At 36.6% G+C, this 13,940-nt stretch overlaps 2 protein-coding genes across 10 annotated transcripts in view; one reads left to right on the top strand and one right to left on the bottom strand.

The window, feature by feature from the left end:
• Window positions 1-11,674, bottom strand: part of LOC105094165 (signal recognition particle subunit SRP54) — a 68,270-nt gene extending 56,596 nt beyond the window's left edge. The window contains exons 1-3 of one of the 3 annotated variants that reach the window (XM_010986132.3): window positions 11,422-11,674; window positions 1,759-1,913; window positions 579-689 (exon numbers count right to left, since the gene is read on the bottom strand). In XM_010986132.3, coding sequence (XP_010984434.1) covers window positions 579-656 — 78 coding nt within the window. In that variant the 5' untranslated portion in view covers window positions 657-689; window positions 1,759-1,913; window positions 11,422-11,674. The remainder of the gene's footprint in view (window positions 1-578; window positions 690-1,758; window positions 1,914-11,421) is intronic. The other 2 variants (XM_010986131.3, XM_064485892.1) reach the window with 2 other exon arrangements.
• A 5-nt stretch (window positions 11,675-11,679) lies between these two features.
• LOC105094164 (uncharacterized) overlaps window positions 11,680-13,940 on the top strand; it is a 35,006-nt gene continuing 32,745 nt past the window's right edge. Inside the window, exon 1 of one of the 7 annotated variants that reach the window (XM_010986130.3) lies at window positions 11,680-12,220. In XM_010986130.3, coding sequence (XP_010984432.1) covers window positions 12,124-12,220 — 97 coding nt within the window. In that variant the 5' untranslated portion in view covers window positions 11,680-12,123. The remainder of the gene's footprint in view (window positions 12,221-13,940) is intronic. The other 6 variants (XM_064485896.1, XM_064485893.1, XM_064485894.1 and 3 more) reach the window with 6 other exon arrangements.

The raw sequence follows: 13,940 nt of genomic DNA, 5'->3' as shown, positions 1-13,940 counted from the left end.
GTACATCCTGTCTTTTCTCAATTGACAAACCATTAAGATACAATGTTGGGGGTGGGAGGAATGGGAGCAAAATGTCTTAAATTTGAAATAATAAAACCAGGAGAAAAAGTATTTCAGATACCATACAAGGAGTCAGCTTACAAAATTTCCCAAAAGCTGAATGAGGATTTCAGAGAAAATGAATCGAAGTAGCTAAGACAGAAATACTACCCTTTTATAAGAATATTAAATAAAAGTCAAGGAGAAAAGGTCAGATATGCCCATGCCTAGTCAGGTAGAAGCAGGAAACTAAAGTTTTAGGCCTGTGTCAAGGGAGAAAGTAAAAGTATATTTTCAGATCTAAGCCATTTTTCAAGTACAAATGCATGTTATTTTTACATGCAAGTTAAGGTGGGGTTTTTTTTGCTAATTCTCTGTAGAAAGTTGAGATGAAGATAGTCGATCACCCAATAAAAATATACTAGTGTATCCATTTTTAGATTTTTATCTAGAAGTATTTACACAGAGATTACTAATAACCTATCCTTCCAATGCTAGTGATGATGTGCAATCACATATATTTCACATATTTTACATACCTCTTCATTAATAATGGTGGCATTGCTCAGTGAGCGTAATGCTGATGTTATTTTTCTTCCAAGGTCTGCTAGTACCATCTTGAAGGCTTTAAGACGTGATTACAAGAAAATCTAGGAAGGGAAAAAAGTAAATAAAAACATTTGAAAACAACCAATATCCGTTTCCATAACTGAAGAGTTCTTTTAAAGAAAAGTAAGTTCAAATTAAAGTACTCTACTCTTTAGACACTGTTAACTTCAACTTCTATAGCCTCAATCTACAGTTTCAATATAGCCAGATACAAAAGCTAAACCTACCACTTGGTTATGATGCCTTATCTTTGATTACATAACTAGAATACTCTATATGAATCAGCAAATTCCATATAACAGGCTTTGAAGAAATGATGACATGATGTCAAATTAAATCCGCCCTCACTTTGGACATACTGGTAAATATGAATAAGTGCTAACGTGTCATGTACTGTTTAAAATGAAAAGAGGGTCAGAGAGAAAAAGAAAAAGGTGAAATCTCTACCCAGGAATACTGTCTAATTAAATGACTTTGCAAACTATTTTATATATATATATATATATTTTATTGACATATAGTCAATTTACAATATTGTGTCAATTTCTGGTATACAGCATAATGCTTCAGTCATACATATACATATATTTATTTTCGTATTCTTTTTCACCATAAGTTACTACAAGATATTCAATATAGTTCTCTGTGCTATACAGTATGAACCTGTTGTTTATCTATTTTATACATATTAGTATCTGCAAATCTCAAACTCTCAATTTATCCCTTCCCACCTGCTTCCTCCTCTGGTAACTGTAAGTTTGTTTTCTATGTCTGCAAGTCTATTTCTGTTTTATAAATAAGTTCGTTTGTCTTTTTTTTTTTTTTTTTAGATTCCACATATAAGTGATATCATATGGTATTTTTCTTTCTGTAAACTATTTTGATCTATGCTCTAAGCAAAAAAAAGGAAAAAGTTTTAAAATAAATAAATCATACACATCACATTATCTCATTTATTTTATACTTCTAACAACCAAGGAAAGAGGTATATTTTTAAATCTTCCTATTTTAAAGCTGTTCTTGATTCCTCAACTGTAAAATAAAACCACTTCAAAGGCACTTGCCTGCACTAAAATGTTACGGTTTTATAAAATATGTAGATGTACCTACCACACTTAAGTCAGGATGCAAGGACTCATGGATGGTAAGTAAGCAAGTATGACTTTTAGTTCCTGTCCTCAAGTTGGAACATGGGTTTTTTCCTTCCTTCAGACTCAGTCAGAAACATCAGCTCTTCCCGGGTCTCAGGCCTGCCAGACTGCAGACTGGAAATGTACCATTGGCTTAGTTCTCTGGGTCTCCAGCTTGCCAACTCACCCTGTGGATCTTGGGACTTGTCACATAAGCCAACTCCTTATAATAAATTTCTTATAATAAATCTTTTTTTTATACCTGTGCATATATTTATACATACATCCTATTGGTCTGTTGCTGTGGAGAACCTTGACTAATACCAGTGAAGTACTAGTTCAAAGCTAGCAATGAAAGTTTATAGCCAACTACAAATGATTATTTCTGTAAATATTCAAAGGAGAAAAAAATAGGCTCAAGTAGACAGAATAGGCTTTACTGAGAGGTTAAACACAAATTTAATACTGAAATACAGGGAGAAGTTGGATAGGTAGAGAAGAGGACAAAAGGGAAACTGAAGAAGGTGAACTGGCATAAACAGAAATGGAGACATGGAAAAGCCTGGCACATACTTACACCTTATGTATGTATTGTACTTATAGATTGTTGAGAATTTTTGAGGAGGACAGTGAGTAAAACACTCTGGTCAGGACACAGGGCTATATAATTAGAAGGAAACACAGGTTGTAAAGGACTCTAAAAACCACATTAAGAAATACCAATTGTCCAATATAAGTAATGCTGGCAGAAAAGTTCACTGTTCAAAATAGCTGTTTTGGCAACTCTTCCAAACTATCCTGGTCTAATTTAGTCAACCAAGATTAGCTAGACTAGATCCTACCTATAGAGCATACAGGAGATTAAAAATAAGAGAAACAGGATGACAAAAGAGCTGACTCATTCAACACAGAGAAACTGGAGAGATGAGGGAAGTCAAGAAAAGCAGGAAGGGAAAATGCACTCAAGGACCTATCACTGGCAAAGAGATATTCCAAGCTGAGCTTTACATTAAACACTTAAACTTCCATTCAGGTAAAATGCGGTAATTTAGAACCTAAACAATTACTACCAGCACTTGATGGAAATGAAAAAAAAGTACTTACCATAATTTTTTTTACAATTACATGGTTATTTAACCTGAAAGAGTAAGATACACTTCATAGAAAAGATCCAGGACTTTTTATTTGTATCCCATACTCATTATACTAAATTATTATTGCTTAAGTAAATATTCTTCAGGTAGGAAATAAGATTCAGATGTTTCAGTTCATCTCCCTTACCACTGCATTGCCAGGAATACCATCCTTATTATGACACCACAATTAGCTTTTTTAGGGATCATGTCATAAACAGATCATCCTCCATTTTAAAAAGCTACTCTAGTTAACTCTTATGATCCCAAATTGACTAGCTCTTTTAAATTAAAAATAAAATTCTGCAAGATTTTCCAATATATCTTTCCTTACATAGTACTTATTGGCAGTATATATATTTTTAATTGTATTGAAATACAGTTGATTTACAATGGTTGTGTTAGTTTTGGGTGTACAGCAAAGTGATTCAGTTATACATATATACATTTTCTTTTTCAGATTCTTTTCCATTATAGGTTATTACAAGATATATAGTTAGATATATCTAGATACCTATAGTTTCCTGTGCTAAACAATAGGTCCCTGTTGTTTAGCTATTTTATACGTAGTAGTGTGTATACATTAATCCTAAACTCTAATTTATCCCTCCCCATCCTTTCCCCTTTGGTAACCGTTAGATTGTTTTCTGTATCTGTCTGTTTCTGTTTTGTAAGTTCATTTGTATCATTTTTTAGATACCACAAACAAGTGATGTCATATGGTATCTGTCATCCTCTGTCTGATTTACTTCATTTAGTATGATAATCTCTAGGTCTATCCATGTTGCTGCAAATGACATTAGTTCCCTCTTTTTTATGGCTGAGTAGTATTCCGTTGTATATATAAACCACAACTTCTTTATTGAGTCATATGTCCTTGAATACTTCAGTTGCTTCCATGTCTTGGCTATTGCAAATAATGCTGCTGTGAACATTGGGGTGCACGTACCTTTTCAAATTAGAGTTTTTGTCTTCTCCAGATATATGCCCACAAGTGAGATTGCTGGATCATGTGGTAAGTCTATTTTTAGTTTTTTAAGGAAACTTCATACTGTTTGCCATAGTGGCTGCAGAAATTTACATTCCCACCAACGGTGTAGGAGGGTTCCCTTTCCTCCACACCCTCTCTAGCATTTATTATTTGTAGACTTTTTGATGATGGCCATTCTGACTCCTGTGAGGTGATATCTCACTGCAGTTTTGATTTGCATTTCTCTATTAATTAGAGATGTTGAGCATCCTTTTATATGCCTGTTGGCCATCTATATGTCTTTTTTTGAGAAACGTCTATTTAGGTCTTCTCATTTTTTTTTTCTGCCCATTTTTTGATTGGGTTCTTTGTTTTTTTATTTGTTGACATTGAGCTGTATGAGCTATTTGTATGTTTTGGCAATTAAGCCCCTGTTGGTTGCATCGTTTGCAAATATTTTTTCCCAGTCCGCAGGCTGTCTTTTCATTTTGTTTACGGTTTCCTTTGCTGTGCAAAAGTTTTAAAGTATGATTAGGTCTCCTTTGTTTATTTTTGCTTTTATTTCTTTTGCCTTAGGAGACTGACCTAAGAAAATAACGCTATGATTTATGTCAGAGAATGTTTTGCCTGTATTCTCTTCTAGGAGTTTAATGGTGTCATACCTTATATTTGAGTCTTTAAGCCATTTTGAGTTTATTTTTATGTATGGTGTGAGGGAATGTTCTGACTTCATTTTTTTTTTTTAATATATTTGCCTGGTTACAAAAACCTGTACTTCCATAGAGAAGTAACAATATCTAATAATACCTTTTATTTATACAGTGTTTTCCCTGCATTTCCAAGGTTGTGGTTCTGAAAACTTTGGTATTAGAATTCTGTTCAAAACCTCGACAACTTCCCACTTCATGCAGAGGTAAAGAAAGTCCTTAGAATGGACAATAAGGTACTCCCAAACACAAACTCGATTTTAATCATAAAGACCTTGCTGTTGATGCTGCACGTTTCCATCTCAGGGCCTTAGTACTAGCTGGCAGGTTCATCCTCTGGTTAACAATATAGCTCCCTCCCTCATCTCCTTCAGACTGCTATTGTCCAGATGCAACTTTTCAGTGAGGACTTTCCTCAAAACTTATTTAAAATTGCAAACCTCCTTCTCTTTATTTTTTCTCATTGTTTTGTTACCAACTAACATAATTTACTTATAGCTGACCCTTGAACAACAAGGAAGTTAGTGGCGCCATTGACCCCTCCACTATCCTAGTTGAAAATCCCTGAAAATCTGGTACTGCTATCTCTGCCTCAAAAACAAAGAAACTGACAAATCACCCAAGAGCAGGAAGTTGAAACAGTTTGGATAGAATCAACTCAAACCCTAGTTCTTTTGATTGCATATAATTTGATCTCTAGTTGAACACCAACTTTCCCCGATACTTAGTTAATTTAAAGATCTGCAAAATGAAAATACTGATACTATATTTCTTGAATCAATCCACAGAGGTCAAACACGGTTGTTTAAGGGTCAACTGTATATTATTTGTGGTCTTTATACCCCACTGAAATGTAAGCTGCATGAGGCAGGGATTTTTTCCCTTTTTTGCTCTTTCCTGTGAGCTTACTGCTTTATTTCTCCAGTCTCATGTAGTAAGCCTTTAGTAAAAATAAGCTTTATAGATGAATGATATATTTAAGACTTTAGGGGAAAAGCAAGACTAGGGAACCAAAGTCATGAAAGGCCTTACAAGTATCTCTTAAAGACCACTAAAATAAACCAATGAAGATACCATGACAAATCAAAAGAAAATCAATGACCCAGACAATTGATATTATACAATCAATATTCATTTGCCATTATCTGTTATGAATTTTCAGAATTTCCCTAAAAATAATTTCCAATAAGATTCTTAAAAATTAACTTCACCTTGTTCTAACATGCACAGTAAAATGCAAAGTATCTTTTTTAATGTTAATTGCTAAGTGATATCTCAAATTGGAGTAATACACAATTCAAACACACTCACTCAAAATTCTCTTGGCTAACTAAAAAGATTTACAGAAGTAAATATGTGTATAACTGTACTGGAGTCTCACAAAAGAAGAATCTCTACCTAGATGGGGCTATTGGAAAGGTAAGAGATTACTGTATAGTTAGTTCTTCATACAATTTAACATCTATTATCTCATTCCACCCTCACAACAATTTTACAATATAAGCAGGTGAGGGAATGGAATGGCCATTCCTTCTAAAAAAACCAAAATGACTTCCCACAGTCTCTTTGCTGCACAGCCTTAGGTCCTAAATATGAATGACGCTTTCAGCAATAGGGTTGAATATTCCTGCTGGCAAACTCCAGGGACAAATTTTGCTACTATACCTTAAGAGAGAAAATTATATTTTGAAAGCACAGGTGCACATTCCTCTTCATAGAAGAGTAATACCTGAGATGTCCAGAAAGAACTGATAAGTACCACTGCAATCAGGATGCACAAGGACTGATTTTGGCCTATCATATGTTCTCCTAACAGGAGGCTAACTAAGAATTGGATAATGCGGTGATGGAAACAAGCCCAAGTTTGGGGTGCCCTAAGTAAGGCAAGTATCATACTTACCTGCTGCAGTGTGAAGTACTACTGGAAAGAGCATGGGCTTTGGAGTCTGACAGATTTGGATTCAAATCCCAGCTCTGTTACATACTGGCTGTGTTACTTTGGGCAAGTTATTTAATCTCTCTGAGCCTTACTTTCCTCACCTGCAAAATGGAGATAATACCATTATCAAGGTAGTTACCCTGAAGGGCTGTTGTGAGGATTAAATGAGACAATATGTATAAAACTGTCTGCAAGGGCACAGCATTAACTTCCTTCTTTTCTTGAATGACTATCAATTGGCTCTCCCTATAATATTATCTGAAGTGTGAGTAAACTAGAAATCTTCTGAACACCACTATAGTGCCTGCTCCACCAGTCAGGAACCACCCACATGGAATTTTTAACATTTAGTGCCAATTACATGTACCTTCAATAGAAGTTGGAGTGTTCAAACAGCCACTTTTCTCTACATAAACAATTATAAATACTACTGCCAGAACCTTGTCTGATTTAATTTGAGATTATATAAACAGATTCTAATGATTAGAGTTTTCAAATCTTATTATAATGAAAACCTCTATTAAAGAGTTTTAAGCCCTAGTCAGTGACTAACTTATTGGTTCAATATTAGACTAAAGAACTAAACATACAAATATACTAATATTAGTAAATATCTTTGGAAAAAATGACTTCTACATTATATACTTTTCTATAAAATAGTCATAGCCCAAAACAATACTTGCTTTCCTGACTATAGCACTAAATGTATATATATATATATATATATATATATATATATATTTGAAATTCTGTATAGCATATTTATTCATAGTGTAGAACCACGTAAAATTAAATTACTTAACAAAGTGGCCTATTAGTATTTTATTTGGTAAAATGATTATATCTGAGTAACTAACATAATGTTAATTATGACTTTTAAATTTAGGTATATTTCAAGGAAAAATTCACTTTTATGTTTTATGATTACAAAAGGATACACGTTCATTGTAAAAATTCAAACATTACAGAAATATTAAAGGTAGAAGATATAATGCCCCTAACCCTACCCACTTTTGTCTCCTGATAACCACCAATCATAATTTGGTATACATTCCAATAGATTTTATTTTTTATGTATATAATTTAGGCAAGTTTTCACAAGAATTATGGTTTTGGGGGGAGTGAAGAGGAAAGCAGTAGAAATGAGGGAAAATCTTTTGTAAATATGTTGCTAATGTTAAAAATATGCTTAAATGCAAAAGGCAGATTACAAAACTGCATATATCGTATAATCCATATTTTGTCTATAAACAAACATCCAAAAAATGGGGCATTAGCCTGGTGGACACTGTAAATCAAAGGCACGATCAGAGACCACTTCACCCACATTGAGAAGGCTATAATCAAAAAGACACAATAAAAAGTGTTGGTGAGAATGTGGAGAAATCAGAACCCTCATGCACTGCTGGTGGGAATGCAAAATGGTACAGCCGTTCGGAAAGTAGTTTGGCAATTCCTCAAAATTTTAAACCAGAGTTACTATATGGTCCAGCAATTTCACTCCCAGGTATATCCAAGAAAAAGGAAGACACACGAATAAAAGAATTGTACTTGATGGTCACTGGCAGCATTATTCCTACTAGTCAAAAGGGGAAGAAAAAACAAATATCCCCCAACCCATGAATGGATAACTAAAATGTGGCATATTCACCAATGGAATATTATTTATAATAAAAAGAGATGAAGTACTGATACACGCTACAACGTGGAAGAATCTTGAAAACATGTTAAATGAAAGAAACCAGTGACAAAAGACCACATATGATTCCATTTACATGAAATGTCGCAAGAGAAAAATCAAGAAAGTGGATTAACATTTGCTTAGGGTTTTGGAATCGGGGGAAAATGAAGAAAGACTGTTAATGGGTATGGGGTTTCTTCACAGAGTGACGAAAATGTTCTAAAATTGATTGCAATGATAGTTGCACAACTCTGTAAATACACTAAAAACCATGGAATTGTACACTTCCTGTGACCTTTATGGTATGCAAATTTTATTTCAGTAAAATTGTTAGAAAATAATAACATTTGCCCCTCTGGATGGTGACTAACTAGTAATTTTCATTTCCTTATTTATATCATTTTGTAATTTCCAAATTTTTGGTACTAAGAGGTTTTTGTTGTTGTTGTTTTAGGGGAGGTACTGGGGACTGAACCCAGGACCTTGTGCATGCTAAACATGCACTCTACCACTGAGCTATACCCATCCCCCTAAGAGTATTATTTTTTAAGTCAAGGGGAAAATTATTTTTCAAAGTGCTCTTTATGAAAATTAGAGTAATATTATACTAGAAGTTAAGACAGAGTTGCCACTTGTACCATTTAGTCATTCATTAAACATCTACTATGTGCTCCAGGAATTCTACCAGCATGAGAAAAGTTCTCTCAATCAATAAATTACATCAAGTTAATGAAGACAAGACTCCTCTGTTAACTGCAGAAGATAAATTATGCCTCATACCACCACTGACTTCTCTGCCTTAAGTTTGCACCAAAGAAGCATCAGGAAATTCTCTCTACATTAAAAATAATTCTGTTTTCAATTTTTAAAACTCATATTACTATTAAAAATAAAACCACTGCAACACTTCATGGTTCAATAGCAGAAGAGGTATACCAAAAATTCAATTAGCAACAATGGTAATACTCAAATACACCGGACGTCATGTCTTTAAGATACTTTTTGCCTATCAGGTCAATCATAAAAATAATCTTTATGGAAAACTATTACCAAGAGGAAAATTAAAACTAAGTCAAAAGAATTCCCTAGAAATAGTTTGCCTTGAAGTTGAAAAGAATATAGACTGAAAATATGGATGAGGAGGGATAAGAGGCATATGCTCAAGCAACGGGCAATTTCCATGATATGCAGCTAACATCTGTCAGTGAAAAAGTAAATACTCAATCAGAATCTCCAAGGATGGTAACATCAGAGGATTCTCCGGGAAGTAGCCTCATCTTAATTCTTGATTAGGAGAGCAAAACAAGGCATCTATATTTTGAAAAGCTTCACTGGCTATACTGATGTGCAGCCAGGGTTAATAATCACTGCATGAAGCAATACTCCTCAAAGGAAACAGGGGAATGAAAAATCTGTTCTATAATTTAAAAAATTAGAGACAATGTAGCAAATACATTAAAGAGAGAAAAACTTGAGACCAAGGATACTATGCATAAGGATACTAAGCAAGTATGCTAACCATACTCCACAAGTCTATTCAAGAGATGGGGGCTTGAAGTAAGGGAGCAGAACAAAATGGAGGGAAGGGGCTCAGGCCAAGGGCTAACTGTAAAGCGGAATGTATAGGACCTAATGACCAAATGGCTATGGAGAATGGAGAGAAACAGAAGGCAAAAATGACTCTAAGGTCTTTAGTTTGAATAACCAGACAGCTAGTGATGCCATTAAACAATGAATGGAAGGCAAAATGAGAAGGTGGTTTGAAAGTTAAAGAGAAAAGGTACAAGGGGCTTTAAAGGTTATTTGCAATGTTCTGATACTAGGCTGGATATTGAGTATATAGGCGTTCATTTGGAGAGAGTGAATTTGGTGTTAGAGTTGTTGTATCTGCAGAAACCAAGGAACTATGTTATTCATGAGACAGAGGCTAAAGACAAAGATGTGGAAATGCTTGGCATCCAAGGATAATACCATGGAAGTATAAGAGAACTCTCAAGGAGAGCATCTGGGTTATAGTGATGGTGAAGTGCCAATTAAAAGAGAGTCAACTAAAACTGAAAATTATCAAAAGGACAGAAGCTTTTACTAATTCTCTTTCTCTCTTCAAAGACATACAGAAGAATATCAATTTAAAAAAAAAGCTACCACTTATGGTTATCTTACTATATTCCAGTGGCAGGTCCAGAATTTTCAGATAGGGAGAATTACAGGAGTTATCTGTTTTAAAGAGAGCTTGAAGATGTTTTTGCACAGTACTTTATTTTCAGTTGGAAAATACTAACTGACCACATCAAAATATCAAGGGAAAGAGGTTTGAAGGAAATAGTCCCCTCCTCTTTGGTGCCACCACTGCTATATTCTAGGCACTGTACCAAACATGTTACCTAATCTTTCATCCTCATACGAGGCTTATTAAGTAGGTGAGGAAACTGAGGCAAGATTGGAATAGAAACTTGCTCAGGGTCACAAATCTAAGGAGCACACTCTTCTCTGTGTTTCCATAGCTCTCACTGCTCTTTATACCCTACTACAGTTTCTCATTACTCATCTTGATATAATGTATGTTTATGTGCCTCTCTCTCACTGTACTACTGTTAGCTCCTCAATACCAGGGTTCGTCATTCATTTCTGTATCCCTATGGTTAAGAATGAGTAAATATTTTGTTCAATGAAGCATATGAAAGAACTAGGTGAGAACAGCACCAAGAACGCCAAGAGGGGAAAGAGTTTCAAGAAATTGTCAGTAGAATAGTGCCATACGCTACGGAGAGAGCCATCAGCATATTTTAAGTCATCAATGGACTGATATTTCTTATTCCTTTGTTGAACGCCTACTATACGTAGGACACTGCGTTAATTAGGCACAAGTTAACATGGAAAAATAAAATCTGGTACACGGCAGGAGATTTTCGGGTAAGTAATCACATCTAAATTCTTGGTCAAGTCAGCAGAACAGAGTCAGGCCTGCAACTGCTTACGTCTAATTTGGCTCAGGTAAATTCGGAGACAATATTAAAAGGTCACAGCGCATCCTTTAACAAAACTTCTGATGGGGACAACACATGAAAAAGGGCCGGAGCACCTCTGTCTGGGTGACGACAGCCAGTGGTCAAGGAAGCCGACTCCCTCCGGAGTGTCTGGCTTCCTAAGCAGGGTTGGGGCTGCTCCTAGCTGCTAGTCCGCAGTCTGCGGCGGGAAAAAGCAGACACTTACCGCAAAAAGCACCGCTACCGCCGTGGCCCAAAGGGGCCGGGGAGTCCTTCGCGAAGCCCCACGCCGTGGGAGGAAACCACGGAAAAGGAAGATCAGACAGCTGCGACCCCACGGCCCGACTTCTCAAACTATATCAACTAGGGTCCCAGCGCCCAGCACTGCGACGCCAACTCCCACCAGCTGGAAGACCGACGACTGCCACCGAACCTTCCGCCCAATGAGGAAACGTCACCACTCGGCGTAGTCCAGCCTTTCTTGAAGAGAACACACTTCCGCTTCCGGGGCACCCGCCGCGTTCCTTCAGTGCTTTTACTGAAAGGGTTTATTGAGATGTTTCTTTGCTTTGACTGGCTTTTGGCAGTTTTCTACCGCTCAATAACTGCGGCATTAAAGTTAGTATTAAGATCGGAGGCTCTCTAGGGATGCGATCTCAAGAAAGAAGTCCGGCCGCCAGGCGCCACCTTAAGAAAAAATGACCTGGCGGAGCACCACCAGTTAAAGAAGAGAATTATGAGAGATGGGGACGCGATGGAAGGTAGAGATTCCCGAAAGCACGTGAGAACTCCATAGAAGGGGCGGGACTTAGGCCTTTCGGAGCCGAGGGAGGCGGGTTCCACCCCGCGCCGAATCAGGTGTCTGGACCCGCCTCTGCCTGCGCCTGCGCAGTGCGAACCTTTCTCCTGCTCAGCTTTCTGCTCCAACATGGATTTCCGCTCCGCGAGGCAAGCTGTACTGCAGCTACTACGTACGGTGGCTCCCGCAGACCTCCCAGAGCTGATCCAGTGGATGCGAACTACCCGTAAGCGATCAGAACCTGAGGCAGGCGGTTAGGGCAAGGATATGCTGTGGGCGCTGACCTTGGGGACTGAGGGTGAGGCCAGAAGCCTTTCATGGGGTAGCTTGTGCTGGTCTCTGCTCTGCTGCGGGGCAGATAGAGACGGGCACATCTCAGAGCTTGGTAGGTTAAGTCCAGTTTAAGATTGGGTGCTGGAAGACCTGGCTGTGGGTTCTGTGTGATCCCGCTACAGACTTCAGACGAGCTCTAGAGCCGCCTTGTATCTAATCTGTTTTCTGAAGGAAAGAAAAAAGGGGGGGCTAGCCCCCTATTACTCCCACAAATTTGAGGTCACCAGTAGGATACTACCCGAAGAAGCCCTTTGCAAGAGAAGTTTTAGGCTGTAAGAGCTGGAAGTTTTTACCCTGTAGGCAAAATCACATGCAGCTAGTGCATTTATTTTCTCAATTGTAAGTAAAATGGGCCAATTAATAACAATTTTTCCGAGGTGGGGAGAGGGAGAAGAGAAAAGGGGAGGAAAGGGTCTTTAATTTTAAACTGTTAACAAAATGAATAATAGTAATAATAGAAAGAACAAGTTAGAATCTTGGAAATGTGGTAATTAGATATAGTTACTGAAAAATGGGACAGATCTGTTTTGACAAAGTGAAGCCTGGTGAAAACACAAGAAGATAGGATATTCCTTGTTTGAGAACTATGCCAAACCATACTCTGCTTCTGTACCCTAAACGTGGATTCCCATGTTTATTTTCATCCAGACCCATGGCTTGAAATATTCCTATTTGCTGATGACCCCCAATTTTAGTCTTCCATCCCTAAGGTTCATCCTAGAATGCTCTCTCTGTGACGTGAGAGTCAATCAATCGTTTGGGTATTATTTATTATTACTGCTACTACTACTACACATTTTGGAGAATCATTTTAGGTAAGATGCCAAACTGACATTAATTTCCACATCTGATAGTGAGATTTAGCCTAGAAAGTAGAGAAAACCGAAGTCGTACCTTCATACTTATACACACATGCCTACAAAAATGCCATCTACTGCCTAGTTCTGGCAATTGCACAATTACTAAAACATCCTTGCCCTCAAGATTTCAGTATTGTAGAGCCATTTGTAATCTAAATCTCCAGTTTTAGAGGCATCACTTAAGACTCCATTTTTCAAAATCGAGAAAGCTTGAAAGCCTGTTTTGGATGATGAGTTTGTATGCAAGAAGACCCGATACCATTGGCTATAAGAATGCATTTTTACTTTTCTAACAACAAGTTCTGTGCCTTTCTCCAGCAGACCTTGTAGTCAGAAAAACTCAAGCAATTTGTTAAACAATTTAGAAAACAGAGTTTCTGAAGAATGTTTATTACATGAATATTTTAAGAAATGAGAGTGTCACTTAGCTTAAAATGAAGGAGTATGTTTTAATATAGATCTTAAAAAATAGTATAATTTTTTGGTATACCTTTTTTAGGTGGTAATATATACATAATATAAAATTTACTGTTTTAACCATTTTTAAGCATACATGTCAGTGGCATTAAGTACATTTACATTGTGCAACCATCGCCATCATCCATCTCCAGAACATTCTCATCTTCCCAAACTGAAACTCACAGTGTACTTTTTAATGAAATACAATACAAAAGATTCTGCCAATCATTTTTCATTTTCCTAATTAATTTCCTTCTTCCAAGAAAAAAAATTACTGCATGATGTCTTACTTGT

The sequence above is a fragment of the Camelus dromedarius genome, chromosome 5 (genome assembly GCF_036321535.1).
Source record: "Camelus dromedarius isolate mCamDro1 chromosome 5, mCamDro1.pat, whole genome shotgun sequence".
NCBI lineage: Eukaryota > Metazoa > Chordata > Mammalia > Artiodactyla > Camelidae > Camelus > Camelus dromedarius.
The sequence above is the reverse complement of the archived record's forward strand: the minus strand, read 5'-3'. Positions and strand labels throughout refer to the sequence as shown.